General features: G+C 30.7%; 1 protein-coding gene across 1 annotated transcript; it reads right to left on the minus strand.

Annotated features, from left to right (window-relative positions):
• Positions 1 to 1,397: 1,397 nt before the first annotated feature.
• On the minus strand, positions 1,398 to 11,928 carry LOC124367756 (TP53-regulated inhibitor of apoptosis 1-B-like). Its single transcript, XM_046824845.1, has 2 exons — positions 11,654 to 11,928; positions 1,398 to 3,298 (listed from the first exon to the last, which is right to left on the minus strand). Exons 1-2 carry the CDS (start codon positions 11,786 to 11,788, stop codon positions 3,212 to 3,214), a joined length of 222 nt encoding a protein of 73 aa, XP_046680801.1. The 5' UTR covers positions 11,789 to 11,928; the 3' UTR covers positions 1,398 to 3,211.
• Between the last annotated feature and the right edge of the window lie 7,360 nt (positions 11,929 to 19,288).

Genomic DNA, 19,288 nt, shown 5'->3' on the forward strand with positions numbered 1-19,288 from the left:
CTTGCTAATGTATCTGTACACATAACACCTAATTTTAAAACAATAGTTTTTTACTGACTGATAGTGTTTGTTAATTCATTTATGACAGGTTGTTTATTCCCTTTTGCAAAATACACTCACAGTTTTTTTTTATATAAAAGGTCATTACAACTCATAATATGCCGTAAATATAGGTTCATTATTTTTATATATTTGTATTAGATAGTTTGTTTCCTTATTTCTTTGAGGAAAAATGTTACCATACTTTATTTATATAATCATAATGTAAGTTTGAAAAGGCTACTTTACTCTTTACTCCTGTGGCCACTCGAAACCCAGATGATTTTTGACCTCACCAACAATGTCTCTCCAACTTCCTCCATCTTGAGCCACTTCCAGTGTAGCGCCAATCGTTCTTAAATCCTTCTCCACCTGATCTCTCCATCGCATCCTAGGTCTGCCCAATGGCCTCACTCCCTCTGGTTCCCCTCGCCACACCTTCTTTATCATTTTATCTTCCTTGAAAAGGCTAACTGTTGTTACATTTATTTTTCTTACATTACTTTTTATTTGATATTCTAGTGGGAATAGACTAGCACAATAAACATTTTAATATATCGTTGAGTAGAGAAGTTTAGCATCTATCTATGACTTAACCGCTGAAAGTTTTGTTCCTTATTAGAAATGCTGATTAGTAAAAAAATCCGCGCATTCTTCTTTTTTGGAGTCACAAACTTCACAATTAACAAGAGTTTATGGACGGTATATAATAAATGTTGCATGAAGTTATAATATTTAGTTGTACTTTTTATTTGACACTTGAGGTATAAAAAACACATTTTATCAATATGATACCATTCAACGTGCAGACTATGTACATGAATAAATTTGTTATCAATTCAATTCAATTTCTATATAATTCTCTAAAATAAGATACAACAATAAAATCCCTTGTTTCAATTTCTATGCATAAAGAGCTTTATTGTTATTAATACATTTTTTTATAATAGGTACCTTTATTGGTTTTTCAATTTGTTTATTTAAAATTTATTATAAATAATGCAATATTTATAATATATACAGTATAATTGACATGAAAACATCATATAGATTATTTAGTTAAGAAACTAAAACTATTAATTTTTGCGTCGTAATAAGGTGTACTCCAACTGGTGAGTTTATTCATCTGTAGAGGAATATTGTAACCATCCAGAGCGGTAACCTTCATAGTTTATTGAAGATTATAGTATCATATTAAACTACCGAGCTTTTGGTAATTCTCAACATAGTTTTAACTTATTTTATTTTAGATTAATATTGCTTAAAATTTTAGAACTTCAATTGAGATCTTTGAGATATACATGATATAAAAACACATATTTAAAAACTGGGGATAAGGAAAAGACTTAGGCAGTTTGTATAGTTTCCACAATTTTTAATATAATGAAAATAAGTAAACTATTCTACTCTAAACATATTTACTATTACTAAATAAAATTAGCTACGACATTTTTTAAAGAGAACTACAACACCCCTATGAAATATTTAATAAATAAATGCTTTATCTAGGTAATGAAAGAAATTACGCTGAGGTATTTACGCTTACTGATCAATATAAGTAAGACTTAAATAATTTTAACACAAAGCCCCTCCATTAGTTTAACAACTTTTTAAGCACCAACATTTATTTAGCACAAGATCGTTTGGCCTTATTTTAATGAATAGCAAAATTGTAGACCGATAAATAATAAAATTATTTTTTCAAATAATTTTGATATATTATTTTACACTTTTGCTAACTAGTGCACTAAATTATCTTATATAAATAAACATGTTTCATATATTTAATTTTTACTTGGAATAATTTATTGGACAACTTTACTACGCATTCAAATACACTATACAATTTATTCAACCCTAATGATTCAATTTTTAGATCATGGTTGAGACAGAAAAACCGATTAAAGATGTATTCAATATTTTTGATGCAGTATTAACAAGTCTTAAGAGAAATTTCCTACATTTTTTACTTTACACTAGTAAAAAACCATCTTTTACTGTGTAATTATTTCTCAGCTATCTGGTCAAATATATACATCAACAATATAACAAAAACAACACATACAAATTATATAAATACAATTAATTAGTAACCAATTGTTTATATAAAACACTCTGATCAAATAATAATAGCAGTAAAGTTATTGGCAAGACAGCTGTTTCTGGTATAAAAGAGAAATTATGGTAAAGTGGTGACCCAAAGGTTTGTTACCGGTCTAATATGTAATCAGATGCGGAAAAGATAGGAAAATTAAAAATAAAACTGTTATCATTCCATAAACAATCATACAGCATTTAAAGTAAAAAATTGTGCTATATCTCACAGATAAAGGCTTAAGATAAATACAGTATATGAATGTTTACATGTAATAAAATATGACTATAGGGTGTATAAAGTATGCTATTTTTCATAATAATACTTCATTGGAGTCTTTTCTTAAGTCATATTTCATTTTAAAATTGTATTTCCTTTAGTCATAATTAATTTAAAACACGTCATTCCTTTAAGTAAAAAATGTACATATAAATTATACATATTGCAAAACCTTAAATTTCTTATCTTTAGCCATTTTTTATTACCACGTTTACGTGTAATTTCCAAATTCATTACTTTAAATGCCTATAATTCCTTTTAGAATGATAAAAGTGTTTCCACTTTTCCTGACCTTGACAGTCACTCTAAATTGATCGGACCGGACCACCTCAAAGAAACAGAAGATCACTGTACAAACATCATGTTCATAAACATATTGGTCACTCAAAAAAAGGTCAAAATAAATAAATATATTATGTATATAAAATATAAAGCACATTACAATTTTAAAGTTAACAATCTTGAAACTTGGGTTTAAATATTTAACTACAGCTCCAAAATTTACACAGCATTGAAATAATTATAACATTAAATTTGAGGTCAATTTTATAACATGATTAAGCCCATAAATTGAGTTCTTTATATTTAAGAATAACATCAGTATTGCAATCTTTATATTGTTCTTTATAAGTGAAAGCCCTGCAGCCCCCAATAAAAGTGCAGTTACGGTATTAGACCTACAAACAATTATTATACACAAAAAGGGCCATCAGGGATATGTGGCCAATACATTTCCAGCCCTATCACTGGAATATTTTGAGATTGTAGCGTTGCTAATTGTCCTGTTTTTCGCTGCCGTTAAGGTGGAGCTTTCTTTTCTTCAGGTGTGCCCAATACCGGCTTGTCAATTTCTTTCATTTCTATATTATTTTCTTTCATTGTCCTCTGAAAAATAAGTTAAATGGTTTGTTAATGCACCAAGTGATTCTATATTCTAAAAGGTATTCTTTATTAAAAGGTTTTTCTAATATGATGAAATTTTCCGAAAATATTAACTTTCAGAAACTTTTTTTTAATCTAAAATAACATTTAACAGGTTCTGTCTGAAATTAACACATTTTCCTAAATAATGTTTTATCACCTAAAAATTATATGTATAATTTTTTTCTACAGATCTCGTCTAGTAGTTGAGTTATAAGATCATGATCCCAATTTTTCAAATATTTTGTTTTTATATAATCAATTACTCTTGATAAAAATACAAAAGTATGCGTTTTGCCATTGTAGTAAATTTTTCTTATTTTGAATTGGACTTCATATTTGATATTAACAATTTTAATAGCATTCATAGCAATGAGTTACACATATTCTGTGTAAGGCATTATATAAATAATTAAAACTTCAATAAAATATAATCAAAATTGGCAAAACATTCTAAAAGTTATCAAACTTTTTGATATTCTGTGGCTTAAGATTAATAAAACTGTCACCAATCGTAACTTATTTCTAAATTACAACTCCAGAAAAGTATTTCTGTAAGGCTTTAGGTATTTCTTAGGTATTTCTGTAAGGCTTTAGAAAAATAAATTGTGGGATCGTAACAAACAGTTTAAATCATCACAAGTTGTGTCCCCGTAGGGTTGTTTTCACTCGACCTGTCAATACAAGTGCCAGAACAATGGAAACTGTGTTGAAAAATAGTTTTAGGTGCAATATTTAATGTAAAAATAAAATTATCCTTAAAAATAATTTGTGTTGTGCTTTTATTTCAAAACGGTACTTACATTCTGAAAGCAGACCCTACATCATAAAAGAGAAATAAAACTAAATTTTGGATATAGCCTAGACTGGCATATCCACTGCAGGAAGGTGGGGAGAGGGTACAGTGGATAGTAAATTTCCACCAACTTATTATCCTAAAATATCATATATTATATTGTGTCGTGGGTGTGTGAATATAAGGAGGCTTAAGCCCCTCTTCTAATTTTTTGAAAGACAAAACATTAAAATTGTACCTCGTAGTTTGTTTTAAGCTAGAAAACATTTATGTGGTCTTAAAGCTTAACAGTTTCATAGGCACAGATTCCCCAGCCCTGTTTTTGGAGGGTACTTTTTTACTTCTAAACCACCTAGTTTGTCAGCACCCTCCAAAATAATTTTCTACTGTGTTGTGTCCAACGTCTCCGCTCATTCCCTTCATTTTTTTCCAACTTTACCATTCAGATAATTGTGGTTAACCAACTAGAATACATAAACTAAAAGTTTTGTAAAAAAAAATACATAACACTTATTTTTTACAAATGACTCAATATCTATGTATTAGAATGCAAATCCTACTGATATTATGAATTTGAAAGTGTGATTATAAAGATGAATGTTTGTTCTTCCATCATGCAAAAACTAACTACATGGATTGATTTGAAATTGTGTACGTAAATAATTTTAACACTGGAATAGTAGGTAAAACTATTTTCTTGTCAAAATCACTATAGGGCTACATTTCACTGAGATGTAAAATGATGTGACAGACTTGAAACATTGTTTACATCAGATGTGCAGTAGGTAATAACAATTCCCATTTCATAATTATTGTCATGCATAAGTTCAACCAGATAAGAGCACTGGAAGTTTTAGATCAAAGGTACTTTTAAATGCAAATTTTAGAAAATATTAGGTACACAGTGCTTGATCAGTAGTTACAAAAATAAAAGAATAAAAATAATGAAACAAACAATAGGAATGACAGTAATATTACCTAACTTTTACTACAGTTCACAACGGTGACTAATTCAAACAATTTAATGCATTGTGGGATATTATTAAAATAGTCATTTAAAATCTAAGTTAAACAACAAAACTACAAAGAGGTGTACTTAATCTACTTGAAATTGAGTTTCTTGATGTTAATCTCTAGCCAATCTGGATTCCAGGGACAGCTGTAGACCAGCATTCAAACCACTAAAAATAAAGACGGTCACAGCAATATATATCCAAGAACTCATTCTACATGTGGACAAGCTTGGACTTCCTAGGGTAATACGACCACATTCCTACAGTACCCAGAATGCATCTCTGATACCGCCAGTCAGACATCGATTCATGAAAAGAAACCCTAAACAATGGGAGCACGACTTTACAATCAGCTCCCAGCTTCTTTCAAACAACTAACTGGAGAGTCAATTAAGAGGAAACTTGATTTGTGGTTATTGGAACAACACTGTTCAAGAATTCACCGAAGAGATCAGCCAGACTTAGACTAAAACTCAATCAACCATAAATGACAATCATGTATTATTACCATGTATCATATGTATATTTTGACGCATAACTGTGCTCAATGTTCATGTTAATAAAGAGATTCTGATTCTGATGTGGTATGGCATATTAAAGGTAGCAGAAGGAAAACTATCAGGGACTCGGACACTTAATATGAGTCAAAGAGCCTTGCTCATAGATAATTTAGTCTGAGCAATGGCAATGAGTCTATGTGCATAAGGCATAGCATAATACACCAAACACAAAGTTCAATTCTATAAAGGGCCGAGGAAACTATTAGGATGAAGACAAAAGGAAATAGGGATTGGATAGCAAGGACATACATTGTACTGCACTAGTCAAATTATCTGTAAATAGTAGAAATTTTTGTAACAAGCTTAGAACTTTATTATTTTTAAATGAAAACTGTAACTCATTTTACGAATAGTATACTACATAATTAGGTATAGGCTATATTTATATAAATTTCCAATAATGTAGGTAATGTTTTATTTCACTATTCATATGTATATAGCTTCTGTAGTCTTTAGTATATATAAGTATAATAATTTGTTTATTAACCATTTGCTCTTGTAAATAATATTAAGCATAGCAGTTGTGTGCAGTGAAAAGTTTCTGTTGAAACCATATCTAGTGATTAGTGTTTAGCCGCCACGGAGAGCAGCCAGGCTGATAACAACTTGTACTGTCTTTCTGGACTCAGATAACAATCATGTTTTGTATTGTTGTCCACTGACCACATTACTTGTAGAAGTGGTCAGTTAATTCCAAGTCAGTCTTATGTTTTGTACAATGTACTATTATGATGGAATAAATTAATTTATCATTTATCATTCATTTATCATTTATCAGTTTAAACAAAGGGCTTATACATTAATAAGGTTATGAGTTAATAATACTGTACGTAAACTAAACTGTTTACATATATCTCATTTTAATAAATTAAATTGTTGATTATGTGTTTCACAGGAGAACACAAAGTCTTCATCATTGAAAAATTTAATATTCTCATATTTACAATAGAACCACAATCTAAACAAAATATATAAAAATGGAATAAAATATTTGTTCTGTTTAATCATGGATAATACAGTATTAACAGTAAACAATATTAGTAATAAACTTAATTTATGTGCATTTTATAATGAAACATTACCAATTTAATGATATAGTGTTGACACAAAGGAGGGTTTAGTGCATGATTCAAATAGTTAAAATTGGTCTTTTAACTGAGATATAAATCGGAATTACCACAACACATATAAAAAATAAATTGGCTTATGTAGACTAGTGTAACTACATACAAAGGAAAACTAATCTACAGTATGTATACCACTGCTTAAGACAGGAAATGAAAGGAATTTAACATACTCGTATACAGAAGGAGGTTCAAGAGATTGAGGCTGCTACCAGTGATAAGATTAAAGAAGCAATACCCTTTGGCTAAAGTAGCAAGTGTTAAGATAGTTTTGAATAGTAATGTTTTCATATTTTGTGCAAAAAAAAAATATGTTTATAAAATGAACATAATATTAGCTTAAACAAATTTTAATGCCCCCAGAGACCACATTTAATTAATTTTACACAATGGTTCCAAAGTCTAGTTTAACACTTAAATAAAAATCTATTTATACATTTCATAAATACATACTTTTTAATTTTTAGACCACTTGAATTTGTAAAAGTATATCATAATATTTTGTAATTTCCTTAAAGGTCCCACTACTGGAAATAAACTTTTCTCTTCATTCCTTCAACTCTTGAAAGCTTCCTTGAACACATTTTCTGGAGTAGCATGTAGGCATTTTTATAAACTTCCTCTATGATTTAAAAATGATGAAACCTTCGATGCAGTTATAACTGTATTGTAACTTAAATCTGTTAGTTCCTGAGAAAAATGTGGATAAGTAAGGTAAAAGAAGTTTTTCAAAATATAGTTGCAGAGAAAAAGTGGTACGTGAATTGGTGCATCATGATCCAATTTCCTGCCTCGTCTTCTCACAATTCAGGCCTCTTCCTGCGCAGAGCATCCCTAAACTGTATACAATTTCCTGACGGACTTCTATGTTCACCATCTGACGACTTTGTACAAACTCCTGACGGACGTCTCTTCATTAAAAAAAAAAACAACCAACATCATCTTCATGCTTTCTGCTGTTTCTTTCTGATTGTCACTCAACAAAAACTACATAAATGTTGGACTGATGACACATCATAGTTTATCACTTATTATTTTATAGGAAATTTTATATCATAATCCTATTCACTCTGTCAGTAACTTCTCCAACGGGTAATGAAAGGTTTCCACAAATAACAGCATGGACTATCTCTTGGTCATTATTCTGCTGATGTAGAAGGACAATTAGGCTTGAGACCATCACCAACCGACATAGTTTTATGATCAAAATGCTTTTAAGCCACTCATATCACTGTGTCGTGACGCATACATTCTCCTTATATGCTTCGTTAAGCTATGTCTGTTTTTAGCAAGTTTGTAGTAAAATTTAACACATTTCCATTGTTTTTGTTCTCTTTCATTGTAACTGGAACTTATGCTCTTTTTTTTCCTACATTGGATGTTACTTGCCCAGTAAACAGAAATTGCCCTTAAGGCTTCAATGCGTGGCAGTAGGCCGCCTCTTAGAAGAAAGGGTGACAAATACCTTCAGTGCACCATCGAGAGTTCTCAATAGGCAAACGAAATCGTCTTTGCCATAGTTAGGATGGTGGCAGGAGAGAGCAAGAGGAGGTTGAGGGAACCCATAATAGTTGAGTAGATTTACTGGGTAGAATCATTCATAATACTGTTGTTGATGTAAAGTTCTATGTTTAAGCTACTCTTCACAATTAACTATACCGGAATGTCAATTATTAAATACTCAAACAAAACAATACTTTTAAGGGGCAAATGGAACAATAGGGATTAAATGAGTTACCAAGATTAATGTGCTAATCGAGAGATTATATTAAGGGAAGTCTAATGTCTATCTTTGTAATGTTAGCTAGATGTGATTTTTCTAGAAAAGTATTACACCTAATGATCCAATTCTTTTTTATTATTGTAAAACACCTTTTGAATTAGTGTTGAACTCAGGAATATTATATATTTTTACTTTTTATACAATAAAAAAAATATGTTGAATTAAATATACGAGTCAAATCTTGTTTACGAGCTCAAGAAGTGAAATATTTAAAAATTCCTGTGTTAAACACTATAATATACCGTCATTAACACAGTAAAAATTTAATTACAATATAGGAGCTGACATCAAAGTTTAAAAAATACAGCTTGCGGGAAATTGTGATTAAAAAAAGCTTTTACTTAGCAAGATGAATATGGTAATTCTCTGCACTGTATGCTGCGTTGGCTGCTTCCTGATGTTCAAAGTGGTCTTATATCTTCCTTTCCTGATGTTCAAAGTGGTCTTATATCTTCCTTTTCACAAGTGTTCCAGCCTTCCTAATTTTTTCAAGGTCACTTACGTTATATCAGTACAGATAGCCTAGAACAAATACTCTTTTTGGTATAACAGACAAAATTACATAAGTGACTGACTCATCAGGATTTTTATTCTTCCCTTGCACTCACTATTCTATGATCAGCATCACTTCTTTGTGCCAATGAAAATGTTAGTTGTGATCATAGATGGTTTCTTCCAAAAAACTATGGCTATATTTACATTACATTTCATCTTCTGTTGGAAAAAAGTAATCATTTGGACTCTCCTTATAGAGTTAAAGTGTGGATGATTGGGAAATGATTTTTACAACAATGATTGACTTGTCAACCATACTCGTAGACAGTCTAAAAGTTGAGATCAACTGATTGGCGACACACACCTAATTAACCATACCATCTTTCCGTGCATTCAATTAAAGTTTATAAACACAGTTTACTAAGTTTATGTTCTTATATCCAAGTAATTAAAGATATTAATAATTATTTAATAAGAATTACAATTTTACAAGAGTTTCTTATCTAAAACTGCCAACTAGGTGGACCTAGCAGTCATACAACTTTGGTTTCTTTTTTTTCTAAGAACTAGTTTAAAAATGTTGGGCAACCCTTATTAGCCTAGGTAATGAAGTGAGAGTACCACAAACTGAGTAAATACTGTAAGTACCGATATGTCCACATGGAACTACTAAGCTGTTACAGGTTAAAGTATGAGGTAACTTGTATTTTTACCACATTTCATGTGGTAGCTTTACTGAATTATAAATTGTGTGGTGTATTCTTCAATATATGGGTGATTGTCTTTGATTTTATTCTAATTATTTTTACTGCCCAACATTCTGATTTTGCTGACATCACATCTGCAATGTAACGAATATAGTTTTTCTTCTGCAAATGAATGTAGGTACAAGTTTTGTTCTTTCTACAAATTAGTCACAATATAATCAAAGTCTTTCACTACCAATTTCTATCATATTATCAAAATGTGAAATTTCACTTAAATTACTAAGTTAGGCCTAGTAGTTTTAAATTTATTTTTGTAACACTGAAACTGTGCCAAAATGTATGGTGTGATTTTGTTAGTTTTATAAAAATTTTATTGTTTCTCAATAATGTACAGTCAAACTTAGGACTTTTATACTTTTTTTAGGATCTGCCATATTTTAAAATTACATTGTTGTATTTAGATAATTTTCACTGTAAGATATTATACATTATAACTTAATGTTATAGATACATATAGTTGCGAAATTATGATTTTAGGCCAGCATATAGGCTACCTACTAGCCACCTATTATTAATTTGGGAATATTTGTAAATAATGGTGAAACCATTGAAATAAATCAAACATTTTCTCTTGGTCCCTTGACATCATTGTACAATACTAGTATATATAATATGAAATTTTGGATGATTTAAGTTTATACTAATCCTTCGAGTTTTGAATTGTCTAAATTCCATTGTAATAAACTTTAAAAATGTGGGAAATGTTATTTCTTAAATAGTAATTCAATTAAAAATAAATAAATTTTAATATTTTAGAGTTAACATTGTTGGAGTACATTGTTAATTTGTTGGACTTTAAAAATGTAACTATTTTAAAATAATATAGGCCTATTTAAAACAACGGGTAGAGTAAAATAAGCGGACCAGGTTTTTTAATATTGAAATTATCAAATATATAATTATTAAATATACCGATATTTAATTATTATACCCATTGATATAATCAACCATTTATTAGCAATTTTGAATAATACCTAAATCATCTGCACTAACTGTACACACATTTTCACATTCTAAACACAATTTGTTCTTCTTTTAAATAAATAGGCAGTTAACTTTTGAAAACTAAACAAAATGACACTAAAAAATGATTTAACGTGTCTTTCTCGGTTTCAAGAAGTTGTTAGGGTTTTTTTATTATTTAAATGACATTTTCCCTGTCGCCTATCATAATTTTATCGTTTGATCAATGGTTATAGTTCCTGTATTATTTATTATATTACGTAATTGTTTAGACTATTTTTATTAATTTGAAACATACGACTTTAATTTAGTATTTTAGGTACGTTGATAGTTCTTTTATTCAATATATAAAGTATCCGATGCTTGTAATAAAAACCGGGTCTGTTTATCGTACTCTAACCAAAAGAACTATAAAACATCTTTACAATAATAATTCTGCAAATATTTTGCCTAAAATTTATAACTTGGAAAAAAAAGTAATGGCATTTGACATATGGAATGGCCACATCACTGAAAGGGTAGAGGTGTTTGTTTCATCGTATTTACCGTAGGTATGAGAAGAATTTAAAAGGTTAGATCCAGTTTAATGGCATTATTTGAATGATCTCAAAGACGGTCAACATGGATCTCCAACTAGAGATTATGATATGTTATTATTAATATGTGAAAAATTATAACTAAATGAAAAATAACATTTGGAATTGCAAAATATAAGTGTTGAACATTCCATATTTTAAAGAACCAAAACACCATACCCGATATCTACTTGTTAATAGCAAGCACTCTACAACCCACTGAACCAAATCATTTGATCGTACCTTAACACACTCTTTGTACACTTTCAACAGTGGAGCACATATTTCATCATTGTCATCTCCTTTTAAGAACTTCTGACTAAACCATAAGTTAAAGCAATTATCGTATTCCTCTTTCAGTTGGCGGCACTGTTCCATAGTGCAATATCTACGGTCAATAGTCAATAGTCACCTTCAAGCACTGCTGGTAAACTTCAAATAATGACGAGCACGGTTCAGGACCAACTTCTCCCTTCAAAAATTTCTGTGTAAACCAAGTGTTAAAGCACTCGTCATACTCGTATTTTAACTTTGTACATTGGTTTTTGTAGCTGTTCATTCCAATCTGAAATCAATAAAAAATTATACTGATTTATGTATAATTATACATTTTTGCTTAGCATACCTACTTAAGATGAAGAATTCAAGACAAATAGTTGTATTCATCTACAAAATATTAAACAAATATATTGTTATGTTATTATCACACAATTAAGAATTGATAAACATTGATTACAAGGTTTTATAAGAGCATCAGTTCACATACAAATTCACCCCAAGTAAAAAAATGAAAATTTTTAGTGCTATTAGTCTTATAAAATTTAATAACTTGCCCATGATTTTTTTGCAATAAAACCTTCTTAAAATTAAGATGCTAGTATAAATATTGACTGTTCAAAAAGCATCAGGACAGACTATATTTTTTTTTTACCACTGCAGGTAAAAAAATAAAACTTACCACATTTATGCAATAATTAAAAATATTCTGTTATACGCCATTATAGATGGTTTATCACCTATGGAAGATGGTCCGCAAGGAGTCACAAGAAATCTTAAATAATAGTAAAGGTTGAAATATAGCCTACTTGAACAGTTTTAGCGGCCACCATATAGGAATTAAATGATGTACCGAGCTGGCCAACGAGTATATTCAAGGTCAAGGTATTTATAAGGTACATTTTGTGCCTAGTTTGAAATTGTTTCAGCATTCCTATAACTAGTTCTTGGTGATAGAAAAGATCTAATGGACTCTTTACATTTAATCTATATAACGTTTATGGAACATAACATTATACAGGGTCTATTCAATAAGTATCAGGACTGGTTCCAAAAAACAAAATTTATTGCAGGTATACAATTTTTTTTTTCATTCCTGAGGGAAAACGACAATTTGTCCCGTGCTTAGTCCTAAAAGGACCTTTGCGCCTCCCTTACTTTTATTTTGTGCCCTCAAAGACAGAGGCTTTTGCAAAAACCAATCAGATTTAAGGGTTCCTGTTCTCTAATGTCCTTGGGGCTGAGGAGATATGCTCCCAGGTATCTTTTCTAAGTCTCTACGATGGCAGGACAATCTAACCAAATGTGCTCCGCTGAATCCTCCTCCTCTCCAATCATCATTACAATTACTTAATAGTCTTTAAAATACATTCCTCCTGCATTAATACACTTAGTTCAGCGCGTCTGCCACTCGTCAAAAGCCCGCTGGAAGTAGGTTTCTGAAATACTGTTGAGAACCTTTGTTGTCTCTTACACTGCTTCGATGAAGTCGAACAAATGTCCTTGAACTCCCTTTTCATTCATGGAAACAAGAAAACGTCTGGAACACCCACGATTCATCGCTAGTAATAATGTCAAAAAATCTTCATCTTCCTGGACACAATCCAAATTTTCTTGTGAAATTATTACACACAACAGTGTTTGTTCCTCGCTCAGACTTTCAATACCAGTTTTGCACACACTTTCCTTGTCGCGATTCTCTGTTACAATGGTGTGGAAGGTTCCGACTGACAGGCCGGTCTCCTTACTAATAAGGGCAATGGTAAGAGTACAAAACTGTTTCCACTTTAACCACCTGAGCATCAGTTCGAGAGTTATCGGGCGTTCGATGCGGTGATTGCCTTCGACAATCTCCTGGCCTTCCTTGAACATTTTGTGCCACTCAAAAACTCTTGTGCGGCTTGAGGCATCATCCCCATAAATCTTTTTAATGAGTTCAGACATGGATTTTACGAGTTTAAGCAAAACTTTACAGGGTACCGTTGCTCGATGGTCCGTTCCTTGTTGGCACGAAGACACCACAAAAAAATCATACGTTACCAAAATCCACCTCCTGTCTTAACGCATGCCTTAAGGCGACTGAATTAAAGTGCGCTTGAATGGTTGGAGACTCCTCTTCCAAGGTCGACTGGCCAGACCCTCTACCACTCCGTTGATGATACAGTGAACCAGTCCCGATACTTACTGAACAGACCCTGTAGACTTTAAATAACTATCTTCAATTATTTGGATACCTCTAAGGTTATACTCATTTATATTTACTTTTATTTATTTGTTAGTAAGCTATTAGTAAAAACTCGTTTAAAATTTTTTTGTATTCCATGTTGACATTAATATCACAATTTAATGTTGTTAATATCAACAATTCTGTAGGTTCATAAATAACAAACATATGTGAATTAAAAAAAAAGTTTAAACAGTCGCCACGTTAAAATAAAATGGCGTGCACACAGCGTAGATGGTTCTTTTATTCATCACTAAATTATTAATTTTTTAGATTAAAAAATAGCTACACTATACTGAAATTTGGAATTATAGTGTAATTGGGTTCATCATTTTGGTTTCGGTACTTTCATCAGAAATATGATTTTATTCTGATAGTAGCTGCTTATTACACTACAATCAGGCACTTTTCAATACGCTTAGCAATAATATAGTTAGCAAGTTTGATTGTTCTAATAAATAATTGAGTGGCACTCAATAGGTAACTTACTTTAGGAGGAAAAAAGACTGGAATTAAAAGGTTGTAAAGTTTTTAAATAGTGGCACTAAAAGAGGTTGCAGTGTAATAAGCAGCCACCACCACAATAGAATCATCAATATTCATGATTATCTTAACTATTGAAACAAAAATGTTGAATTGAATCATTAGAAGTATTTCAAATTAAAATATATTTAAGATATTTTTATGTCTAAAAAATTAATAATTTAATGATGAATTAAAACTATCTAGGCTATGGTGTTTATATAATGTAACAAACAAACAGTGTAACATTTTGTTACATTTTACTATATAAGAGTAAACGTGACTGAGAGCTTGTGACACAAATAACACCTGTACGCCACCATTGTACTTGCGACCATTAACTAAATACCATACAAATGACTTTACTTTGTTTGAATGAATTTGGAAAAATATTGTTATTCATTATGTTAAAAGAGCTAGCAATAATTATTTGTAAACAAGGCTGCAGTATGATAAACGGCCACCATGAAAATCGAATCATCGATATTGATGATCATCTGTTAGATACATATTTTAGATACATCTTGGTTTCAGTATTTTTAATACATAATCTGAGGTGGGAAAAATGCCGATAAGAAACACCCCTGGTTATCAGTGCAAGCCGTTTGATAAGGCACCAACCCTCACTTCTGGCGAAATAAGAAAAACATCCCTCAAGATAGTACCCAAATTCAAGCACAAGCTCAGATCAAGCAAGCACTTGTAAAGGTAACACTTAACTTTTTATATTTATAATACAAAGGCTACGTTTAACTTTTTATATATTTATAATACTTACATATCTATAGCCTAATAGAAAATAGTAGATAAGTATTTCATAGTACTGTAACGTTTTTAAAGCTACATTGGTTTATACCTTTTATTAAAACTTAAATTAAATAAACATTTTGGGAACGAAATATTGGGATTTAGTTTTAAATTAGATTGTGAAAAGTCAGGGTAAAAACGAACATGTAATTCTTTGGCAAGTTAGTACTGGTAGTTTTAAATTGTTAGGAAGGCAGGTTGACTGACTTGAATTGATTAGAACTTGTCTTGTTACGACTATTGTTCTCCTTGTTTGATACAGCTGGACCAATGTGAGAACACCGCGGATGTCCTGCAAAGTTGCTTGGAGGGAGGGAGTATAAAAGCGCCAACTCATAATTTTCGCCCTTCTTTTGGTAATTTTCGTATATTAAGTGTATTCCAGTGCGCCGTGTTTCTTAAATTTTTTCTGCGAGGGATTTTGAGGTAAGCACCACATTTATTGTACGTTTTATTGAAATAGTCTTCCAGATCTGATATTAAATTAATTTTGTTTTTTTTTTATAGGAAAAAATTAAATTCAGAAACTACAGAGCAATCTGCATAATTAATTCTCGATGAACAATAGAGCATAATAGAATCATTAAGTTACATTTGGTTCATAGTTGCTAGAAAAGTGAATTAAAATTGAACTTTGTTAATAACTTTAATTGAGATTTGGAAAAGTATAAATTTATTAATATTTAATTGGATCTGTTTTATTGTGAATTATTAATTGGAAATTAATTGAACATTAATAATTGTTTGAGAGAGTTGTAATCTGATTTGCAGAGACTTGAAAGTTAAGGTTCAACTAGTGGATACAGAAGTTTAAATTTATATTTTGAATTTTGAGTGAACTTAGAAGTGAACATTTTTATTTTATTTTAGAAGAGAGCTCTGATTTTAGTTTGATATATTTGATTAATATTTTTGACGTGACAACGTCTTAAATTAGGTTGCGGCTCGGAGTCACTCATGAAAAAGTGTAACGCCCGGTAACGTTACGATGCCCGTCCAGTGGGTCCGCCGCACGGGATAAAGCAGATAACTGTGGGTCCGCCGCACGGGATAAAGCAGATAACTATGTTTATTCGTGAAAATGTGGAGTGCTTAGATTTGTCATTTACAACAACTACAACAATAAAGGTAAATAATTGTACACTGATATTTCATTATCGTAAACTATGATTGATTGATTAATTGTTAGATTGACACAAAAGTTGAGAAACTGAGTTTATAGGTTATGTCATACTATTGACAAATGTTGATAGTGTTAAGTAAATTATTAGTTTAAATCACTCTGCAATCAATCGTAATTCAGTCGATTGAGAAGAAACAGCGCGTATTGCTAGTCAAACATTTAAAATAACAAATTATAACCTCTAACCTGTCATAACAGTGCGACCAAACAAACGAACTAAACCGACCAATCACCACGCGCGAAGTTAGAATTTAACTGTGTTTAGCAAGAATTTCAAATTCCAATTTTAGTAAATGTTTTATTCAACTTTACCATTTACAATAACAAATTTTAATTAATTTCAAATTATGTACAATGTTTTAGTAAACAAAATATATTTCTATAGTTAAAATTTGTGCAATTCTTATTTTCATTCAATTCCTTGTTCCTATTGTGCAATTTAATAATATTCATATCAATAAATATTCTACCGAGAAAAAGACGTTGTCACGTAAAATCTTCGCCCGTAAAACCGACTTTACAGGCAACCATAATTTTTTTTATTTCTTGCCAAAGGAACTTTTAAATTTATAAAAGGTTTGTCAATTCTTTGTATAAAATAGAGTGATAAAAATTCTGAAACGTTGAACTTATTAATTTGCCAGTTTAAAATAAATCCATTATTTTTATTTAGATCTGTGACTTTTATTTTATACAAACCAGATAATATTTAATAGTTTAAAACAATTTAGTAATAAACTGTACTGAATATTCACTTGGAGCTTACTAATCAAAAAATATTTTATATCGTCTTGGATGTCTCATTGATAATTTAAATATTAATATTCTTGAATATTAATATCTACAATCCAAGTCGTTATAAGTACCCAATAATTGTGTTGTATAGTAAAGATTTGAATTAACCAATTTATAATTGTATTAGTTTATCAGTCTATGTTTATTTATTTATTTATTTATACATTCCAACGGCAATGCCATTTTAAAAATACAATGAATTGATGACATGCGAATAATTGGTACAAACATACATGGATACAAAGAAACAAAATTGCATGCTTAAGATAACTACAAACAATTATATAAACGTGTTAAATAACATAATAATAGAATATATAATGATAATAATAAATACGGGTATGTAATAACATAATAATACAATTTGTTATATCAATGTAATAAATTGCAATATATAAGTAAAAATATAATAAACCAATAATATACAGGGTGTATATTATGTCTGGAAACACCCAAATATATCCTTTAATAATTTAAATATAAATTTGAAACCTCTTACAATCGTGATAGAGATTGGGCATCTACTTTTTGGAACAATGTTTTGTTATGTCACACCAACGGGGGACGTCCTGCCGAGGGTATCGTGAATATTCTTAATGGAAGCCTATACCTTGTGATACATAATTTTAAAGGTAATAGCTTACTGAATTGAATGCCACAAACCGCATCTCAAAGGAATTATTCTATCAGAAAATAGAGCATTTTTAGTATTGAAAATTTACTGATGTTCAACAATGTAATTTTAACATGGTTCTTGCCACAAAATGTGTTACACTAATTTTTTAGCATTTTTTTAAATGTTCAATTAAATAAAACAAAAATTTCATTTTAAGCTGGTTCTATTAGCACAAATTTGCCAGTTTTTATTACAGTACAATTATGGAAATACTTATGTTATTGATTTCTTATTACAAATAAAAAATAATGTATGCTGTTAGAAAAGTCTTACAACAAACGTTTTACCTGCATTTGGTGTCAAAGCAATTGTTCGAACTGTGTTCCTTCTACGGTTTGACAATGAGCCAATCTTGTGTAAAATGATTCGACAGAGTTGCCTAACATTTCTTCAGTTATCAAAGCAATCTCCTCTATAATCCTGTTTCTTAGGTCTTCCAAATTATGAGGCTTTCTTCTATAAACATTGGATTTTAAATGACCCCATAGGAAATAATCGATTGGTGACAAATCCGGAGATCTTGGAGGCCATTCGATTTCTCCTCTTCGGCCGTTCCATTTATGAGGAAACCTTAAATCCAAATACTCTCTTACCTGTCTCCCATAATGGGGTGGAGCACCATCCTGCTGAAACCATACATTATCAAAGTATTCTCCTGATGCAATTTGAATAGCTGGGATTATTTCATTTTGGAGCATATTGTAGTAAAGTTCGGCATTTAAATTTCCATTGATGAAAAAGGGTCCAACAATTTTGTTACCTAAAATTCCACACCATACGTTCAGTTTTTGTGGTTGCTGTGAATGGGACTCAGTAATCCAATGTGGGTTTTCACTAGCCCAGTAACGGCAATTGTGCCTGTTAACATTGCCATTTAGGAAAAAAGTTGCCTCATCAGAAAATAGTATGTTGGTCAGAAAATCTCTATTGTCATCACATTTGCGCATCACAAGTTCACAAAACTCAACTCTTCTGTCGTAATCATCCTCACTTAACTGTTGGACTAAATGAACTTTAAATGGTTTGTATTTATTAATTTTCAAAATCTTACTCACAGACATAGGGTGCATATCATGTTGCTGTGCAGCTTTTCTGAGCGATGTATGTGGGTCTTCAATAAATGTTTGCAAAACATCTAGTGCATGTTCTTCATCTGTTGCAGATTGTATCCTACCCGACTTTGGCCGATTACGTACACTCCCTGTCATTTCAAAACGCTCAATAGTTTTTGATATTGTTGAAACACTTATGGGATTCCTTTCTGGGAAAGTGTCATTAAACAAATTACAAACTTCCCGATAAGATCTTTGACGATCGCCATATCCTCGCATCATCAACAGAGTAATTCGTTCTCTTTCAGACAATTCCATTAAAATGCCAAATAAAAACTGAACT

The sequence above is a fragment of the Homalodisca vitripennis genome, chromosome 8 (genome assembly GCF_021130785.1).
Source record: "Homalodisca vitripennis isolate AUS2020 chromosome 8, UT_GWSS_2.1, whole genome shotgun sequence".
NCBI classification, from domain to species: Eukaryota; Metazoa; Arthropoda; class Insecta; order Hemiptera; family Cicadellidae; genus Homalodisca; species Homalodisca vitripennis.